The following is a 21,982-nucleotide window of genomic DNA, read 5'->3' as shown; positions in this document are numbered from 1 at the left end:
GAGGCTGCACTTGACAACCGCAGAAGACAGCAGAGAGAACAGAAGGTAAGAGAAATGGAATGAGTTTGTAAATGATAATCAAGTATGGAGGCTGGTACCATTTTGTGTGAGCTTGGTGGAGCAGACCAGAGTGGAGATCTGGAAGGAGTCCTTGCTGATGACACAGTTGCCCAGGTTCTGGGTGCTCTTCCCTGTGGCAGAGTAGCCCTTCTCCTCCAACTCCAGCTTGGTGGCAGGTAGGTTCAGGCACAGCAACGAGTCCTCTTGCTTCTTTGCTTCTGCCTGTTTGTCCAGGATAAGCCTAAGTTTACTTGTAATTCATCATGAAAAATTAAGTGAATTTAAAACTCATCCAATCCATAGAAGTTCATTCATTTTCATTCATTTTTTATATGCTGCAAAGACATGGTCTATGCACATTTTACACGAACAGCTGCCCAGTGTTTGCACTGTAACAAAAATCAGCATCCAAAATTACTATTGTATGCTGTGGTGATTTGGCATTTTTGTGTTTTTTATGATGTCCACACACCAAATTTCCCTGCGGGTCAATAAAGTTTTGAAATCAAGTCAGCTGAAAGCAACTAACTCCATTGCTGCCAGTTGTAGCATGACAAGTTAATGACATTTCATAGCAGTAGCTTTGACTGACAATTTCAGTGCAAATACAGAAAAAAGAGAGTGAAAAAAGTTTAATTGAGGGAATTTTTCCCATATTAACTTTTTAATTAACATAAACTACAGCTGTAACGCAAAGCTATCATTACACAAGGCGCTTTAATTGGAAAGTAATTTCATTTCAGTGTGGGGGTTGACATGGGCTAAATACACATTTCTCCATAGAAGGCAGTGAAGCCGTTATTACAGTAGCTACTAATAAGACAGGTCAATTTTTCACCCAAATCTCATATCTGTTATGGTCACAGCATGAGGAGCGTGGGCTGGCCCTGCAGGTGGGTAGTCAATGACAGGGATGCCAGGAGCAACCACAGACTGAACTCAGCAGAGCTGTGTTAAAAGATATTTTTATATTTACCTTGTACACAATGAGATCGTGCTCGCCATCCCTTAGTGTTGTCCCGTCATACCTCATCAGCTTCACAAAAGACAGGGCAAATATCTTCTCTGATTTGTCTTTGGCTGTGGGAGGAGAAGAGGCAGCATGTCAGCAGGACAGAACAGAAATATGGATGGGGTTGTTTGTCATTGGTTACTAATATTGGATTGACTGCATGAGTGTATACACAGGTCTGCCTGCTTGAACCTGCACAAAAGTGTGATTCCGGTCATGCATGTTTGCAAACTTCTGGATAGAAGTGTGCGTGCGAATTCATGTAGAAAGTGTTCATCTTCAGGCACACTGAGCCGGCACGACAGCCTTTAGAGAGAATCTCAAGTGCAGTGAACCGTGCAACATGGCTGATTTCACAGCACCTCATTAACAAACAGACACAAAGGGCAGGTAATCCCCGACATAAAGCTCAATCTTAAAAGTCTCTGCTGATTCTGCCTTTGATGTGACCTTTGTTGATGAAGAGGGCGACTTACTGCCCATTCCTGCCATCCAAGCTGTTGCTTGAAATTGACTGCTGACATTCAAGGTGTTTACTATTCATAACCTTTCCTATCAAATGCTTGTAAGTATGTAAGTTTCTACTTTATTTTTCAGTAATGGATTTCAAGTAAAACTTTTATAAAAATGGATTTATGGCAGTTTGTCATGAAATATTTTACATGTTGAGATCCCATTAGCATATGAAGGCTGCACTTGCACTTTATCAAAGGACTGTGGCTTTGATTAGTTCATATAAGCCTGACACAGTGTAGAGAAGATGCTCAGTCGGGGTGGGGGGTGGGGGGGTACCGTATAACTGGGCTGGAGAATTATGGCTTGGTCCTGTACCCACGCGCTCACATAAGGCCACATATATCATCATAGAGGATCAACAAGCTCAAATTTACGTCCATGGAGAGTTGATTCATCGAAGTATCTTACGCATTCCATCTGCATAAATCCCTTCATTGGTTTGCTGCCTGCAGCTTCACCGGTGAATAATTGCTGGGCTGGCTGGAGAGAAACCAGTGGAGAGGAAACACCGTAGGCATGCCATCCCGTTGAGGAAAATGTAATCAGCAATTTCCAAATGAGAGGGGAGAGTTGGAGGCTCAAAAACACAGAAAAAACTGGCTGCTTTCAGGACTGAATGACGCTTTTGAGTCCATCCAAGCCAAATGTCTATGGACGTTGGCTGAACCTCCAACTAGGAGGCGGGCTGTCAGCTCAGGTTTTTGCTTATTCTACTGTGCTACATTTAAAGGCCTCCCCTCCCCTCCAGTCACCAGGTAGTGGCATGACGACAGATGAAACAGAAGCGCAAAGATGGCGGCTCTCTCCTGCAGCCACGGCCACATCTGTGGTGGCAGCCATCAGTCTGATGAGGCCTGACAATGCTTCAGCGGTAGTTTGAAGCACGATCTCAGGAGCCTCCTGATTCATCACTAGGGGGCTGAGACACTGAGTAGATGAGCTAAGTTCCAGCAGCAACTGTGATGTGAAGCTATGTCAGTCTGTGCTCCTAGTAAAAGTTCATGGCTTGCTAGAAGCAGTGGGGGAAGCAGGTAGGAGGACAGAGACAGACAACCCATGGGCCTGAAGTCCGCAGCATCACATGTAAAGATGTTAAGCATTTCCCTAGAAAGTGTGTGTCCATGAGAATGCAGACACCAAATATGAGTCAGTTTATTGTAAAGGTCTAGATTCTGCTTCACAAGAATCAGCTGTATATTGGAGTAATTGAATACTGAGTAGAGCGCAGGTATTGGAAGTTAACTAAAAAGCTTGCAATAAACATGAATCCAAAGAATCCAAACAATTGTACTTTATCAGCATATCTCTCCTTTGTCATTTGTTGGCAGCTTAAGGTTCAGCAGCATCAGCATGCCCCTGCAGTCTCAGAGTCGCCTGACGTGTGCTAGTTCCTAAAGCGGCTATTACAGCAAGATAACTGCAAGTAGTGAGGTTTCAAAGGCAGGCCGCGTAACAGCATTAGTCCCTGCAGAGGCTGTAGCAGCAAGATGCCAAGCGTGACGGGAGGGCTGTCCAGGTGGATTATAAACCAGCACAGGGCTCTGAGACCTGGCCATTACCCGCCACACCACCTGCATGCTCTGGGTGAGAAGCAAACAGAGCTGCAGGATTAGTGGTGGCTGCAGATTACTTAAGTAGAGAAAAGGTAGAGTTTTCCCTTGCTGATTACCTCCCAATTCTGTGCTGCCTGCCTGACCACACTAATTGATTGTTTTGCATATATAGGCCTGCTTTGGATCCCCCCTCACCGAACCACACACCCTGCCCCATGCCTGCTGCTCATGGGATGGCCTTGCCATGTGGCAGGCAGATGGGACAGCGAGGCTGCCAGGACAGGCTTCCCTGCCCTCCGCACCCCAAAATTGAAAGGGATATTAAAAAACAGAAGGTAATACAACACTGTCTCCCAGCAACACTCAGCTAGACACTGGTCCCAATAAACAAGAGCCCCTTCAGGCATTTCTTACACTCCAGCTGTAGTCTCTGACAAGCCATTCAATGATGATCCTTTATGCAGGGCAGCCTAATATCTCTGATTAATGTGACACGGGGCGAGCTTCAAAGTATTTATCATAGTGCAACACATCTGCTTGGCTTGGATATCTTCCATTATTTTGTTGTGACTAGATTAGCAGCCAATTGTGCAGCTGGTCACTAGCGAAACTGATTATTCATGAATTGACATTTGTACTCACAGTCCTGAGATGAGCGGTGGCGAAAGGTGAACCGCAGGTGGCTGCGATTCACGTCTTCAATAGGAATAGCAACCTGGGATAAAAGGAGAGAAAGGCATTTCTTAGCAATTCAACAAACATACATGTCCACAACACACCAGTGCACGCACACGCAGACACACACACACAAACAGATTTTAAGTGTCAGACTAAGAGCAGTGGAAGCCTCAAACCCCAGGTTGAATAGTTTATGTGCTGATAGCAGATGAAAGAGGGAGCCTGTTCTCTAACTGACCTCCGCAGTAAATGTCCATATAGATGGAAAATGCATTCCATCTGCTTCTGCAGTCACCATTTTATCTAGTGCCCTTGTGAAAATTCATCCTTCTATGTATAAAGGCATTTAAAGTTTCATGGGTCAATAACTTTGTATTCCTATAGACATATTTCACCATCTGTCTTTACCATTTTATCTTTTGTTCTGATTAATATTCACAGCTGCCTTTATATGCATTGAAGCCTCATAGGTCAAAAGCATCATATTCTGGTGACACATAAGTACAATCTTTGAGCTACAATAACTTAACTCTGGGTCTGGAGACAACCATTAACCAACATCACTATTACCTGCACTTTAAAACACTACAATTTCCTGACTGTAAGCATAGCTTTGTTAAATATATCTATGCTGCTATGCTCCTGCACGCAGTCTCAGATTTGCACAAGATTACGCCTGTCAAAAGACGAAACATCCCAACCTTAAATCAAACAGGATCAGCAATCGGGATAGGCCAAAAGTGTTACTGAAGATTAAATTTGCAAAACACAATGGAAAAAAGTGAGTCCAGTTTACTTGAAATCTGACTCACTGATTCCTTTAGGCCAGTTCCAGGGGCTTATTTTCAGTCTTACTGCCCTTGATTGTAATTGTTTAACTTATTTTTCAAGTTATTATTATTATAAATAATTATTGTTGAATGATTTTTATTAGATTTTGGTCTCTTGGGTCTCTTTTCTTTTTAATTGTGTTGTGTTTTATCTGTAATTGTGCTCTTTTCTATACAGAAATTGTTGGTCATTTATTATATCATTCGGTGCTGGTTATGTTTTATTGTAGTGACTTTGGAAGCACTGTAAATGGAAGACCTTAGTGCTTTTCCCAAAGATAAATACATTTAAAACAAATGTTAATGGATGAAACTAACTAAACCTCTATCCTTGCATACTCATGTCAAGTTAATAACAGAAGGTTAAAATATATTTACTTGGTCGCAAGTTGGAACATAAATCTGGTAGGGATTAAAATATGAAACAGTTATAATCTATGATGTAGAATTGAGCTGGGAGTCGGGCTTTCAGCCAACTGCAACAGAGCAGGAACGTGACGACTGCAATATCCATCAATTAGTTTGCATTTTAAAAAGCTCATCAAAACAGCTGCAATATAGTTGAAACAAAGTTTCCTCTCATTAGGTGTCTTCCAGTCATCGCTTGGCTCTCTTTGTGAGTCTTGAGAGTTCGCTCAGGCAGATCATTTATTCTGTTTGCTCGTTCACTGCTGTATGTTTCAAATGCTTTCCAAGAATACAGGCTAGATGCAAAAGATTTAAGCATTACAGTAAGTCTAATCCTTGTTTTTCTGAGTGTGTGTGTGTGTGTGTGTGTGTGTGTGTGTGTGTGTGTGTGTGTGTGTGAGTGTGTGTGTTTCAAAAAGGAAGTTACTGTATTATATCTGTTTCAAAAGCAGCAACAGTAAATTTTGAAAAAGGCTGAAACACACTTTTTTCCCCCACCACACTTAAATGCATTTTCAAACAGAGCACACTTTTTGCAGAACCAAAAAAGAAAGGAATAAATACAATAAATACAATCTTTAATTTAAAAGCCTCATTTGATTTTTCACTCTCACACTACAATCATACAAGCAAAATCTAAAACTACTACTTCCCTAGCTTGGGGGGACCTGTGCTGTGATGAATAATGCATCTAGGACTTCTAACAAACACACAGATAATGCTTCACTCTTTTCTGCCAAATGAATTGTGAAAGTGGTGCTAGTATGGAGACACACCTTAATTGTTTCAAACCAGCGTGGCTGCTTAACCTGGTAGTAGATGACGGACTTGTACTCAAGGATCCCCTCGTCCCCGGCGCCAGGGAAGATCACATTCTAGAGAGAAAGAAAAAGCCTGGAGTAAGTTATCCTACAAGACAGGTTATCTGGTTATGCTAGCCCAGCTCTAAGTATATGGTGACAGACTGATATTGGCTGAGCTATTATCACTCTGTCCAAACATTAGCACATTCGCAGCATGTGGAAAATTGACTGCCGCTTATTTCGTTGAATGTGTTCCCGGGGGCAGAAAGCATTCATCTAGCAGCATGGTCCTCAAAAGTCTGGGTGCGCACTTAATGCATGAACATCCGTCTGTTGGCTGCCAATCCCCTGACAGAATTGTGGAAATTGGAAATAAATGAGAAATTAAATATTTAAGAGGGAGGGGCAGTGTCTCACCTGCTTCACTACAGCAGGGAGCAGAGGGGAGCCGGCTCAGGGGAGCGGACCAGCTGGTGCTGCTGGGTCCAGCCATGTCATTAGCTCTCCCTCGTGTCCCCCGCCCCCAGTCTCCTCAACAGGTCATGGTCTGTATGTAAAGCACTATATGCCCTCTGGAAGGAAGGGCGCAAGGGGGAGGGGAAATGCGTGCCTTATTCTCTTTCAATCAGGACTTAGCCATCTCATCCTACCTCTATCCTCCCACTGCTGTGGCCGAGTCCCTGGCCTGTGAGCGCGCCGCTGCTGACATACTCCAGTGCTAATGGCTTCTGACAACCAGCAATTATGAGGAATAACAGGCCTCGTCTCCCCCCGCCGCACTGAGTAGAGCTGGGGGGCAGGTGCTAGCTGCTGCAACTCTGCCCCTTCACTAAGTGGCCAGGATTCACGACAGCTTCAGATCTGGGAGAGAGACGAGCGGGGAATGTAGCCACACATCATGGCCGGAGCCTAGCCGCAGGTGAGAGGGTTTTACGGGGTTGTGCCAATATGTCGAGGGAATAGGGACTCGCTGTCCGTCCTTTCACTTCACAATACCACAAAGCCTTTCTCGAGACAGATGGAAGATCAGAAGATGAGAAAAGCCAGAGGCATACAGGGAGAGCAGAAAGTGAGAGAGGGGAAGCATGGACAAGAAAGGGAGGGGTCAGGGGAGAGAAAAATGCCAAGTGTGAAAAATACAGAGTCAAAGCAAGCAAAGTAGGAGATTGTCAGTAAACCTTTTATAAAACTTGACCATTACATCTTGCTGTTTTCAGTGCCTGGTGTACGCCGGCTCCTCCATGCTATTACTGTAAATGACTAAGTGAAAAAAAAATGTTTCTTCTTTTTTTCCCCAGTAGGTGTGATTCCAAGCTCCATGTTTCCATAGCAACAAGCTGAAGTTACGTTTCTTTTATCAAAGATCACACTCAGACTGGTCATCAGACAAAATCACAGGAAGAGACAGTGCCTCGCAGAATTTCCTTACAACCAATTACATTCCAGGAAAGGGAGAATTTGACAAATTACTGCTGATCCCAGGAGAGCTGAAAAGATGTGAAAAGTTGCGAGACGCAAGGTTGATGGAGGCTGCTCCACTGTAAAACAACACGACTGTGACCACTGACTCAGATCGATGTTACTTAATCACTGCCCACCGCTGTCACCGACTCCCATCATTACAGCCAAGCAGCCATGACAGCTTTAAATACAGATACACGGTTATAATGTTCCACGTATACAGACTGAGTAAGCACACCACTGTTACGGAAACTGTTGAGTGAATGTGCGACAGTCAAGCCATAAACAGGATGGTAACTGTGGAAGTTATTGCATCGCCTCATCCCATCTAGCAGAGATTATCTTCGTCTCTTTCACTTCAGAACCACAATAATCACAACAGACCTTCTGCAGCACTGCTATACTTCCTCAGCCTGCTGGGACAAATCATTTATGAAGCCTCATCATCTATGACTTAATGCATACTTGAGGCAAAAGGTATTATGTACTGATGCACTGTTCGCAGATAGCACTCCCCACAACCACAATTTCACCATCTCCCATCTCTCCACCATCACTGCTCCGCACAAATATATATGTAGGCAAAATATGCATGCACACATCTGAGAGCACACTCAAATTGAGATCACGCAGCTCCGGCAACAATTCCGCCCAAGCACCCTGCATGTACAACTTCTCTAAACTTTTCACATCTCCGTTTGACTCTTAGCCCCTGCAGAAGATGATATAAAGTCAAGCAGCGGATGACAATAATGAAACACTGGATAAAGGGTCAGCGGCTACAGCAACCAGCTTCATTAGGGCATCAGGCAATAATGGGTTGAGGCAGGAGTAAAAAAACTGAAGGCTGTAAAAGTGCCAACCTCGGGCAACACTCAACAGCTCTCCAAATTGAAAAGTTGCAGCCTCTCTAATGGTTTGTGCTTGCTTACTGTTTGTCTTCTAGGTTTGATTTTTGGACAAGTTGGCACATGAGCAGGATACTGTTTAGCAGCCAGCTTGGAAGGTCTGGGTGCTGGACTGCCACCAGCACATGAAGGCTGCAAAATATTTATGGCTCAAAAACATAAATTATTGTCTAATGGCAAAAATCCCAGATCCAGTTCACCAGCAAATTCTAATCATCTGCTTCCCAGGCCAAGAGCTATCTGTCTACCAGATTTCAGCCAAACCCATTCATAACTTTTTGCACTATCTTGTTAACTAACAAACACAGAAACCATGCAAATGAAAACATAACATCCTTCCATCTTTGCTGGTAGAGGTGATCATGCCAGTTAAGGGAAGCACAGATTTTACAGTCTAACAGTCAATTGCAGTTCCCTCTCTCTGCCCATATTGCAAGCCCATGTGCTTTACTCACCAACTACGACTCTGACAATGATAAAGGTTGATTCCCACAGTGGTGAGCCAAATATTAGCCCAGTCAATCAACCGCAAAGCACCAAAATTGCAGTCTGTCATTTGTGACAGGCAGCAAAAGCATAAAGTCTGACCTGTGTATCACACTGCTTTATAGGAGTCCTGGTCAGTTAAGCAGTGTGCTGAGCTGTGTGAGTTTAAAGAAAGCCTGGCAAATCACAGGCTGTCTGAGAGACAGATCAGCTATAGCACTTATGTCCTGGATGCTGAGGGGGGAATTGAACCCAGGCAAAAATGCCAAAGCAGGAAAGTGACATTCCTAATTCGTACCTCCAGTTTTTTTCCGTCCTCGTCGTAGACAGACATGGTCACCTCGACGTTTTTGGGTGTGGTCTTGCTCCCCTTGTCAAACTCCCCCTGAACCAGAGTCACGTAGATGTCGTTCCGTACATCACCTTGAAGAAACATTAACAAACAAGTGAGACAAACTTCGTAGAGGTCACTGAGGAGGCATATGACACATACCTTATGGCTAACTGCATCAATTGTGTTGATGAGCGAATGTTACTGAACTGTGCTACTGCCATATTCTCTCACACATTTTAGAAAATTTTAATTGTAATGGTACTTCCTGGGTGAATTAAGCTTTCAGTGAAGCAATGTGTCTTTGAAGGAACTCATGCAGGAGATTTCTCATGGACAGAAAGCTGAGGTAAAGCCTTGTGAACCCTCCACCTGGCATGATGATCTCCGGAAAACCCATCTTCCGAGCCACAGCTGTCGATCGGTCCACCAGGTGGGGGAAGTCCTTCCTAATCTGATGGATGTCTCCGGGAAGCAGCTTCAGAGTCACCCACAGACCTGGTGAGAGGGCACATCACAGGAGGGAGAACCAAAATATCATCAGTATGAGACAGCGGTACACCAAACTGCCCTAGGGAAATTCTAAAAAAAAAAAAAAAAAAAAAGAAGAAGAATTGTTTTCCTGCTTTCTGCTGTCGTAAAGAGACTAAAGAGAAGCAGCTGTAGGGCAAGACACCTTACTAAACAGAAGCTATGCTCAGGGATGTGATTACGCAAACACATTAAAAAAAAGAGCAAAAAATGTGTTAATGCTTTCTAAGTGCTCAGCTTGGGGCAGTGTGGTGGGGGAGTATGCATGATTGTAGTAGGTGAGAAAACGATTAAAAACTCCACCCATTAACACTAAAAAGCAGTTATAGCAGTGTGGTTGTGACTAAGAGAATGGACATCACATTTCTTTTCTGTAGAGCAACTGGGGCTCTGCATGGCCTGAAACACTGCAAACCTTAGTTCTGCTAAATATTGCAGAAGTGCACCTGAGCACCAAGTAACAGCAGAAAGATAAGTTTTACACATTACAAGCAAAGGGAGCTGCGTGTCCTAAAAAAAAACGGAATAAACACAGAAAAAACTGCACTCTGTTCCACTGCAAAATTCACAATGCCGTCCCCAAAGCTTTGACCTCTTTTTTCAGGCACCATTTTGTTTTGAATGAAAATCAGTGACATTTAAGGTAGAGCAGTTAAATTGTTCAAGCAGAGCATGGACCAGTAATTTCCCGAGCTAAATGATTGTTCTTGGAAAGACACGAGATTGTGATGCTAGGGATGTTACTCTGTGGGTTTGGCCAATTCTGAAACAATGGACCAAGGGGGGCTTTCACGGATCATCTTTCCTGACAATTTAACACCAGCGGCTGGTCTCCTTTTCTCCTGGTGGGAGGCTTAGACTCTGCATGGCACACTGGCTTCAGCTATTCTGTAACCACAATACAGAGGGCTTGGCATCACTCGTTCATAATATTCAGTCGGGGGAAAAAGAAGCAAAGACACAATGTTTTGAAAAAGACTGGAAATGACTCCAAAAAGGTAGTGCCATCCAATTAAAGCCCTCACACTGATCTGCCCCGTTTGCATGCTCCCAAAATTAGTGGTGCCTGTGCGACCGGGGGCTTTATTCCCTTTCACTGTACAGGCCCCATATTGTCACGAGTGACAGGTCCCTCACTAGCCTAGCTGGAAGCCTTTTGATATGTGAGCGTGACCAAAACAGCTGCTCTCAGTGCTCTGCTGTTCTCCCAGTCTGGGCCTGAGCAGACCTGACATTTTTCCGAGTACATCTTCATAGGACATGACAATACCAGGGAGGCCGTCATGATGTTTCTACAAATCCTCCCCGCAATCCTCAGATGGCTACTGTTGTTCTAACCAGACACGTCAAATCAATGATAAAATCGAGTTTTTGCAGACGAATCACCAGCTTAATTAACAGCTGGATTACTTAGATCCTGTAGTCATGGTGATGTGTGCTACTATTTATAGAATGAGCTGTGATTTATAGTGTGGGCACTTGACAAAGAATTATGTTCTCATCTGTGAGATGAGTTTCTGTGCCTTGCCAATATATTTGGGAGAAATCTGATGTTGTATGAACAGCTCTAAATATGCCATCGAATGAAATTATTGCTGCTAGCAGCAATATGGCATCTGAGAACAGTTTAGCCATTTAGTTATAAGATAGAAAGTGAGGAGAAAGCAAAGTAAGAGGGAAGGCAGAGGTAAGGAAAAGGGGAAGAAGAAATTGATGAGAAGGAGAAGAATGAGTAACAGAAAGAGGAAGGCCATGGAAACTGTCTCAAATAAAAGTTTACAGTAGCTGGTCATCAGGTCATGAACTGAATAAGCCATCTGAGTGGCAGGCTCTCTTCCAGGTTGTTTGGCATTATGAACAAGAACTTGAACAATCTTGGTATAACAATAGGCAGTTTAAATTAATTGTTTAAATTATTATTTAAAAATACATTTGGTGTCACAATAAGCAAAATACTGACAATTATCCCACAACTTCCATTGACTATGACTGTTTACTGGAATGAATAAATAACTGGATAAATGGATAAAGAGGTCCCAAATGCACTTTTAATAATAAAAAAACAAACAAAAAAACTGATGCATAACACACCTATGGCATAAATGGCTTGATTTGCAGTGAGCTTTTTGTTGTTGTTTTTTTCTTTTATAAGTTTTAGACTTTGACCAATTGCCAAAGTACCACCAAGCTTTGCCCAGTGCTGCAGTGGGCATCGTTTTGGAAGGAAGCAGACTGCTGTAGAAAGTTTTGTGCTGTTTCAGAGGAGTCCCTTGACTCCAATTGGTGCCGTCCTTGGGAGCAATTTTAAGACAGGGGAGCAGAAAGCAAGGACAAACCCTGGTTTGAAATTTAATATAAATTGAAAAAGACATAGATGTGAGGCATAAAAATTATTCAGTAATGTAATGAGTCTGCTTCCAAGCCCGGGCCCCCGTGTCTGACCGCAGCACAGTACCTTGACCCTTGTGATTGACCTCTTTGGCAGCGATGACTTTGTTGATGACAGTCTGGAGGAAGTCGTTCTCCCCCGCCACCCTGGGTGAAAAACGGGAGATGTTCAGCTGCTTGTGGCGAATGGCGTCATCCAACGCTAGCCTGCAGTATGCACACAACAGGCAAAACACCACAGGGAAAAGATGGAGGAAGAGGAGGGAGGACAAAGAACAGGAGGAGGAGTGGGGCGAGAAGATTCGGAGGGCGATGGTTGTGGAGAAGGGTGTGGGATGTGAGAGAGAGACAGAGAGAAAAGAGGAAAGAAGAGACACACCGAACAGTGATGCGAATACCGTGACAGAGACAAAGCCAATTGTTAGCAGTTAACAGTGAGGCAGGATGGGTAATGACAGAAACACACAGAGAAATCGTCATTTAGGAAGCTGAGTTGGCCTTTATAATAGAGCCACAGCAGCAGCGGGAAGCTAGATCTGCCTGCACTCAGCCTTGAAACTTTCTCAAAGCAGGACCCTGGGCCTATTCACACACCCAGGAATATAACAAGAGTCAACCAGAGACATGCATCCCCAATCTGCTTTAATGATGAAGCAAAGAAAACTCAACAGTATGTTTTGTACTCCGAGGGGTTCGGATGTAGAGAATGCCAGACTGATTGAGAAAAGGGATGTGCAGAGCATAAGAAAGTAGCAGATGTGATCTGGGAAGCACCACATGTGTGGCAGCTGTGAGAACCACAGAGAAATGTGCGGGGTGGGCAGGGATGGCATCTACAGTGTGGTAGGACTCAAAACAAAACAAGGGAAGAGCATGGAGAAGAAAAACGAAGGTGATGTAAGCATCGAGGAAGCTGCACAGGGCTCCGTCATTCAGACTGCCAAAGCCTTCAGTGCTTCCATCGTTCAATCCAAAACCATTACAAGCAGAAGAAAAAGAGACAATAGAGATATTAATACTCATGGGACAAAACACTGCAGGAAAACAGGCACAATGTAAGCTTTCCTCTGCGTTTCATTTCAACAAGGAGGGGGTGTCCTTGAGGGGGGGAACAAACAGTCAACAGCAGATGCCAAACAGAAGTGGTATATATCATATAAAAGCTGGGAAGACCTGAAGAGAACAGAGGGGCAAGTTGTTATGGTCATAAATCTGTGATAAACATTGTCTTTAATTAGGAGCCTATTTATTTACTTCAAGATAAAGATTAGTACATTATGATACATATGATAGCCATTCCCATGCTCAATCATATGTCATACGTTGTTGCAAGCAATTTTTGGGTTGATACCATTTGTTACACAGATTTGGTTTTGAGCAATAGAATTAATAAAAGGAAATGCATAAAAATGGCCAAAAACCAAGTCAGGTGCTTTGACAGGATTTTCATAAAAGTGCAGAAAAGTTGGACAGAGGACATGTAGCAGTAGTTATAATCAGAACATGTTGGGGAGGGAGATATATTGAGCTAATAATGTCAGCAAAACAAGCTAATGATACTATTTTGTTGGAAATGTGTTAACAGCATATCTAAATGCTAAATAGTTTCCTTGCAAGGATTGTAAAGAATGTGTGTTGGACAAGGCCAAGTGAGTCTCAGTTTTATTAAGAAGGAGCCCCTGGCAAAGAGGAACAACAAACTATTTCAGTTACAGTGTATCTGGTTCTTTCTTAGACCATATCTGCAGGCCATTTCCATTAACAAACAACATAGTTTGGATGCCAGAGCTCTATCCAAATTACAGCGTTACGTCCAACCGTCCCTGCATGGCTACTTCACTTCCTGTCTCCGTCTGTCTCTGTGGGCCTTGAAAACACACACAGTGAGAAAGCTGTGACGGGGGCAGCTGCTGGAGCCAGTTCTCCAGTGAGATAACTTCATCAGTTGAAAGTCATTGGCAAATATTCACACTTGAGACATAAATAAACCCTTGTAGATCCTATTCTTCTCTTCACACTGGAAGGCTCTAATTTCCATGATTTATGCCCACAGATAAAACCGTTAAGTGAGGTGATCTGCCAGCTAAACTGCCTGAATCTGAAGCATTTCCAATTATGCAGGAAATCACGTTAAGGAAAAGGTTACTCTGGCTCCGTGCGCCGTCCTACGAGAATGGCAGCAGTTAATGAGATTGCCTTAATTGAGTCAGCAGGGAATAGGGCAGCGCTAGTGTCTTTAAACCCCCGCTAATCAGGTGTCAAGGATTCAGGAGTTTAAGAAAAAACACACACACACACACACACACAGCCACTGCGTCTTTAACACAAATATACATATGCCCTCACAATGATGGAAACAAGTGTAAGGACAGAACCATGCCAGTACTGCCCTCCCTATTTAATGCAACATTATCCAAAGCTAAAAGGAAGTCTATGCTTATATGGTGCCTGAAAGTGTTTTTTTTATGGTGGCTAATGACTGTTCTGCTTAACACTGCACTTACGGCTGAAATGGGATGAAGTGCTGCTTGTCCTCGTCATCCATTTTGCCCGTTATAATATCGGTGACATCCATTACTGTGGGAAAAAACAAGGGGAGGCGGTTAAAACATTCACAAGGCCTGTGAAGAAAAGCATCCCTGTGATAGAGACAGGAGCTAACTGCATGACAAGTCCACATCAGAGGCAGAAGGCGCCACCATCCCAAGGGCTGCGGCTGGCCCAGAATTAACTAGGCCTCACCGAGAGTGGCCCTCTGCTCTTCAATGAACGCTAATGGAGGCAGAGATGGGCCTGTGATGGAATCAGCATTGCTCACACACATTAGAGGTGACACCAAGTCGACTTTGATTTCTGTGACCCACATAGTGCAGTGAGCTTTGTAGTGGAAGTGGGGGAGGGACGAAGAGGGAGTGCATGAAATGTTCTCTGATCCTACTTCAAAAACACATTTGATGTCAAAAACTGAGGGCAGAAGATCCACTTGCGCCTCTCTCTCCTGCAGCCGTTCCAGCGGCGCGCACCGTCGGGCTTTACGCCGTTACCCCGCAGCCCAGAGGTCAACCGTCTATATAAAGCCCTTAATCAGCAAGGCCCAGTACGAGCAACTCTCAAAACCCGGCCCTCCACAATAGCCGTGTACAATGGCTCTGATGGTCATGTCTAAAGATAAGCCATCATAAATCAGCCTGTCATTTTCCTTCTCTTCAAGTGGCACTGGGAAAAGAGGTGGCAAGAGGGGCATAATTTTCTCTGTTGGAGAACTGTGGGCGAAAAGCCAATCTAATTAGTTTACGATGGGCTGGAAGCTTGCCAACAGGGGACAAATCAAACTCTAATTTCTCTTTCTCCTTCAACTGGATATCTCTGAATTCTGGCCAAATATATTTATTTGTCCAGGAAAAGGGCCTTGGTATATTAATTATTTTCAACTGTAAGACAAAGCATGGGTGAGGCACATGGGAAAGGCTTGAGCAAAGGTTAAAGATAATCACTGTTTTCACAAAGCACCGTCTAACTAGGATATTGCCGTGTCCATGTCCTCCCTCTCCAGAATAAGGTTGTTTAAAAAAAAAAAAAAAAACATAGGTATTTGAATGTATCGCTGATTTTTTTTTTTTTTTAATTCTGAATTTGCAATATTCTGTTTGTTTTGTTTCTTTTAACATTTCAATAAAAGCGACTTACTCTAATTTCCTTTTTTTTCCCACAGCAATCTTTTGGCACAATTGGCACAAAATATTGCTATCTGAAGCTTAGATTAAAAAAATATTAGAATCAATATCAGTCGAACCCTAACAGACACCTACATTAATACAGTATGTTCATCACTTGGCTACGCCATGCACACTGTGTTATGTGTGATCTAGTTTACCTGCCACTCCAAAGGGTCTTCTCAGTCCTGAGGTCAGCTTCTTGGTGTTGTTGTCTCGTAACTCCATGCGTCCCACTCTGACAATCTGACACACAAAGCTGATCTTCTCTCTCTTTAGATCTTCACTTCCCAAATCCTGGGGCGAAAGAAAAACAGACAAAAGAGACACTGTGGCTGTTTCTTTGGAGTAATCCAGCCAAAAATGATGTCTTGTAGACAAATCCAAAACTATTACAATCAGATCCATTTCGGATTTAATATTGGCAAAATCCTCTGGCAAATTTGTCTGGATTTAGAGTCCATCAGGCACAGGCCATTTATTAGGCTACAACAATACTGGGCGCAGAACAATCGATCAACTGATGGCACCTTTTTAGGGGAGGATACATTTTTGTTAAGGGACAACTTTTCACCACAAATAGCCTGAACGTCATCTTTGATTGTGTCCACAAATTCATTTCCTGTGGGCGATCCTTGCCTGATCCAGGAAAGTGCTCCCTGTGGGTGCAGGCTGACCCCTCCGCCCTTGGGCCTCCATTAGATAGAGGTGACTGCCTTGGTAAATACACACGGTGAGCCAGGTTCTTTCTGAGAGAGCTTAACAAATACAGGCTACGCAAACAGGCTCCCACATCCCTCATAACATGGCTGAATAAACAGTGGTCTACCACAGGCAAGCTTGCACAGACAACAGCACACATGTGCACATATGTACACGCACATGAACACACACACACACACACACACACACACACACACACACACACTCACCGTGAAGACTGCCCGCAGGTTATGGAGTTGGTCTATGTCTTTAACCAGCCCTGAACTTGACCATTTCACCAGGTAGTTTTCACTGTGAAGGAGAAAGGACGGGGAAAGAAGTGTGACTGAACCTTTCAATGTGCCTAAGCAATCTCTCATGCTATATTCACACCGAGGACCACTAGAATGCAATGAGATTATCCCAATCAGATGAGGTGCAATAACTAAGGCTGCCCTCAAAGCTGCAGAAGGCTGAGCAGTAATCTGGCCACAGGTCTGTTTGGAAAGCAAAATGCACGACTGACGCTGGATGCAAGAGAAACAAAGCAGAGTTGCTGTAATTGTGATAATTTGTTGCTGCAATCCTCAAACAATAGCAAATCCCTGGGCAGTTGGATGTCTTACACAAAAAAAAAAAAAAAAAAGCCTATCACCTAACAGGACAATTAGTGCAGCTACATTACATAACGTATTTGTAAAGAGGTCCTGATTTCACTATGGAGAGCAACTCCATGGGAGCACTAGTCAAACATGAAAGATTATGGGTGTGTATACTCCACTGTTCAGCTCCCAGTTCAGCCTGGTGCTCATGTCATGTTTAGGTTCATCTTTACAATGATGAGCCTTTAGTTCCACATCATTTCCAATGGTATTAAAACCCTCTCATGGTCATTTTGCTACATAACCATTCATGAGACTATTATTTAATGCATGCACACAAACTGATAAGAGACTGGCAATAATAATTCAACTGGAATGAATGGGAAAATTGAATTCTGCCAGTTGAATATAATGGAAATACAATGCAAACCCTTGTCTTTATCTGTGTGTGTGTGTGTGTGTGTGTGTGTGTGTGTGACTTGATGTGCACCCATGGGCATACCTGATGAACTTAGACTCCACTGGGTCATAGAGGGACATGAGAACCTCTGCGTCTTCACCAATCTTACACACCACATTCTTCAGAGTCACGAAGAGGGCAAAGGAGGGGGTGGAGGCAAACTTTGCTTGCCTGCTCAGATCAATATTGTGCTTCTGGGACTGCCGGAGGGAAACAGAGGTGTTGCATTCAATACTGGGACAGTACTCTTCACCAGCCTGCCTGCCACATGGCTAGGCCTGTGGCCTGTGTAGTTTGAACAATGAGCCCTGGGAGATGGTCTGGAGGCCCCTGGTACAGCATCAGCATATAAAAGAAGTGATACTGTAGGTCTCCACAATTATTTGATGTTAGGCACAGCTTCTGTCAAATGTGACAACTTAAAAAGTTATCAAGCATGATTTTATAATATCTTTAAATCCATCAGTATCACAAGTAGGACTGTCCCATGAGAGTTGACTTTTTTTTGTTGTTTGTTTGTTTTTCTTTTTAGACAGTTACAAGGCATGGCAATATGACAATAAGAGACAGATCATCATAAAAATGCATTTGGAATATATTATGGTAAGGAGTGGAAAACAGGCAGTAGGGAGTGGAAAGAGTCAATTCGTCACATTGAAAGGCCAACTCTGGAAATGGTGAGGTGGGTACAGCCCTAATCACAATGCAGTCCACGCTGAAAAGCCTTTATATTTGTGTGTTCCCCGAGAATTGCATCTTCAGTAATGAGAAGATTGATTGTGGATCTTCTGGATGCCCTTCAAAAAATATGCTGGGGCCACGGCATTAATATGTATGCCATTGACCGGAAGACTTTTATATTGCCCATGTATATGCAATAAAGACCTCTGGATGAAAAGGTCACGTAAGATGAGACCACATAGCTGCAGGGCACTTAATTTTCTTAGATTTTCTGATTAAGCCTTTTCCTGTGAGCAGCCAAGTATCTTTCCCCACTTCCAGACTGAAGACTGAAGACTCAAGCTGTGCAGATGCCACACTCCCCACATTGAGCTCTTGGCCTGCAGGGCAGGAGGAGTTGGGGAGCAGATGCTGCTGTGGAGGAAGCAGTCTCCACAGGAGGTGTTACACTGCTCTCAAGGATATTCCCATATACTGTAAGGGACCAAACACAGTTCAATGCTTCCTGTGCTGCTCAACTATTTCTTTACTAGTGATATGATATGAATTTGCTCATGTGAACTTTGTCTCTTGTCTCCCTTCCACCTCCTCCTTCCTCTTTATTCCCAGGCCACCAGGGTGACAGTGTCAGTGACCCGTGATCACCTCTGCATTATAGATCATGGAGGAACTGCACCTCATTTCACCTCATTTCACATGGTTTTAAAATGCAATCTGCATCTGAATTTATTGTAAAATATCTCATCATGTCATTGCATTTACACCTGGGATTTTATGCGTTATCTATGTCTGCATTCTGTCTGACTTGTGACTGGATACAATTTTTTCACATTCTAGATCTGATGTGAACACAGTCAGATCACAACTGGACTGTGTATTTTCACACCTTGCATGTGTTTGTGCTCATCCAGGCATGTTATCCATACACTGATCATAGTTTAATGCAAGGTGAAAACGGGGTCTAGGAGGCTAGACCAGGTCTCGTGCAGGTGTTAACCTTACCTTTTCCTCTTGGATTCTGTCTTCAATTTGTTTGGACGCCGCCTCATGTGCTCTGAACAGGCTGATGGTGCTGGTTAGCTCAGGGTCCAAAATGTTACCATCCTTATCTCTCACCACCAGATCTAGATCCAGGTACCTAGTACACAAAAGTGGCAGAATTCAAGACCTGTAAGATTAAAATATACAATACTCCTCTATGAGACATTGCGTGAGTGTGTGGCTGTGGCTGTGTGAACACAGGTGTGCATGCATATGTTTGTGTGAGAAAGGAAACAGTGGTGTACAAGAGAGGCCTGTGGCCAGAGCAGAGTTGAGGCGGCTGAGACATGAAGACAGAGACGGACTGAGGCCAGCAGGCCTTTGTGAGGTGCTCAGAGTGTGGAGGAGGCAGGACTGCTGAGAGAAAGGGGGAGGACAGATAAGTCCAACCTGCAGACTGAGAGACAGGCTTTCAGCCTGCACTCCACACTTACGAACACACACATACACCCACACACAGTTTTTATTTTACACTACCACGCCACTCCCTTTTCCTCATTTTCCTTGTATGCAATATTCCCTCTAATATTCACTCCCTTGACTTTTTCTTTCAAAGCTCTCCTCCTTTGTCCAAGTGTTCTCAGCAGGGAATCAGCAGAGTGCAGCTTGCTGCCAAGGTGGAGTCAGTGTGTTTCATCACCTCAACACTTCCTGCCGCTTCTGAGGCAAAAGCCATTTCTCTACCTGGCCAGAGTGAAGTTCACAATTTTCATTTTCAACTGATCTTGTTGGCCCACTGCAGACGCAGCAAAAGCTGTCATTTCATGATGGAATACAGTATGGTTTGCTGAAGCTAAATCCCCTCAGTTTGTGCTCAAGCTAAGCGATGACCTGTCATTTTCTATTGACTGACACTGCTGACCTATACCAATGAGAGTCATTTTACCAGCTAGATGTGAGGATAAAGGGATATAAGCTGTGAGAAGGGAAGGACAACGCTAAAAGCTGCTTAAGAACTGATCCTTACTTGTTGCCGTAGTCTATCTTGGAGGTGACTTTCTGTTTGAGCTCGGTGAGCTCGTCCTGCGGCAGGGTGCCAGACAGGATCTGTGAGCGCCATTCGATGAGGTCATAGATCATGTCACGGACAGAGTTGAACATCTCACGCTTGTCCCCCTGTTGGCGGAAACAGAGGGATGAAGACGGCTTACACATATTAAAGCATGAAATACAGAACATCCATGTACTTGATGGGCATTACTTGCCAACCTTGAGAGTCCAGACAGGGAAATATGGGGGCAAGGGAAGGTTTTCATGACATTTTGAGCATAAAACTATGAAAATACAGCACAAAACTGCATCTTTTTAAATTTTCTAGATAGTTATTGTTTTCAGAAAAAATAAAAAGTCAGAAAACATTATATAATTCTTAGGGCTGTCAAAGATAATGTTTAAAGACATATGATTAATCTGAGAATTTTAACGTGTTATTACAAAATAAACACAAATAAATGCACTGATGAACCTTTGAACCATTTTTGACCCTTAACTCCACGTGAAAAAAAAAAAAACAGAAAAAAAAAATGACAAGACTGTCAAGTTTGTAGACCACTGGATGACAAGTTTTCTATCAAGAGGCCTCCCGATGACCTCTGAACAAAAAAATAGTCATGTGAACAAACGAGTTGAAAACATCAGCTAAATGCCAAACTTTTCTTTTCTTGCTAGTGCCTCCAACAGCGAACAACATTAGTACTACCAGCAGCAGTGCTGTCAAACCACACTTGTGGAGTGTGTAAGGGTCAGATTTGTCAACACAGCAGAACTGAGCGATGTAGCTGCTAAATGGATTTCCATGGACCGTCGGCCCATCAGCACTGCTGAAGACAACGGGTGGAAAAACATCAGATTACGTCAGGGAATCCATCATATCAACCCCTTTGGAGAGCAAGAGCTGTTTCCAAAATACCCAACACAACAGTGGAAGGGTAAGCAAGCAAGTCATTTTATTCTTTTTAAAAATGTGATTAATCATGATTTATCCATGACCACCTTGTGATTGATGTGATTAAAACAATTAATCACTTGACAGCCCTAATAATTTCCCTATGCAGGCCTTTTAATACAATCAAAAATGAAGGAATTCATCTCCCACATGGCTACATCCGATTAAAATGACCAAATTACCATATATAAGAGCTTCACATGGAGCAGATGCTCAACATATAAAGTTGTTTTCTACTAATAGAAAAATTTGAGCTGCTATCTGTAGTTATACAAGACCTTAAACACAACTTCAAACTGAATAATCTAAATCATGGGTGAAATACAGCCGGTGGATCTAAAAGTGGTTTCAGTGAGGACACCAATGATTATTACCAAGTACCAATTACCAATTATCTTGTTTTCATAATTGCTGACAAGACAAGACAAAATTGTAATTGAAAATAAAATTAAATTAATCGCCCAACCGTCCCTGTGGAATTGGGAGGGAGCGGCCCATTTCCACCGCCGGAACTTCAGGGTAATTTTACGGGGTCGCGTGTCTCCACCACCAGAACCACCCCTGAAGGACAGAGTTCCGGAACTTTTACAGGGGCTGAGCAAGTCCCTGCTTCGGGGTAGGGACTCTGAGCGCCCCGAAAAACTCCTGGGTGGGGCTTCACGGCACGATGTGGTGTCAACAGAAAGCAACAAAATAGACGGATGCTAGTGTTAGCTTTAGCTAACGTTAGGCGTCCCTGGCAACACGGCCAACACTACCAAGCTAACGCTAATGTGCTAGCTAACGTTAGCTAATGCTAACAACACACTTTTTAGCCGGCATTTTCAGGGACACTAACGTTAGCTTTAGGGAATGTTAGCTAACACTAACAAC

General features: G+C 43.4%; 1 protein-coding gene across 2 annotated transcripts in view; it reads right to left on the bottom strand.

Moving 5' to 3' along the window:
- Positions 1-21,982, bottom strand: part of dock1 (dedicator of cytokinesis 1) — a 193,787-nt gene that overhangs the window by 145,628 nt on the left and 26,177 nt on the right. For both annotated transcript variants that reach the window (XM_030077881.1, XM_030077882.1), the window contains exons 6-18: positions 20,132-20,280; positions 19,126-19,261; positions 17,485-17,642; positions 16,611-16,692; positions 15,840-15,975; positions 14,470-14,542; positions 12,033-12,112; positions 9,419-9,544; positions 9,014-9,138; positions 5,834-5,932; positions 3,784-3,856; positions 1,037-1,140; positions 99-282 (exon numbers count right to left, since the gene is read on the bottom strand). In XM_030077881.1, the coding sequence (XP_029933741.1) occupies positions 99-282; positions 1,037-1,140; positions 3,784-3,856; positions 5,834-5,932; positions 9,014-9,138; positions 9,419-9,544; positions 12,033-12,112; positions 14,470-14,542; positions 15,840-15,975; positions 16,611-16,692; positions 17,485-17,642; positions 19,126-19,261; positions 20,132-20,280 (1,525 nt within the window). The remainder of the gene's footprint in view (positions 1-98; positions 283-1,036; positions 1,141-3,783; positions 3,857-5,833; positions 5,933-9,013; positions 9,139-9,418; positions 9,545-12,032; positions 12,113-14,469; positions 14,543-15,839; positions 15,976-16,610; positions 16,693-17,484; positions 17,643-19,125; positions 19,262-20,131; positions 20,281-21,982) is intronic.

Source organism: Myripristis murdjan, chromosome 19 (assembly GCF_902150065.1).
Source record: "Myripristis murdjan chromosome 19, fMyrMur1.1, whole genome shotgun sequence".
Taxonomy (NCBI): Eukaryota; Metazoa; Chordata; class Actinopteri; order Holocentriformes; family Holocentridae; genus Myripristis; species Myripristis murdjan.
This window is presented reverse-complemented; position numbering and strand designations above follow the sequence as displayed.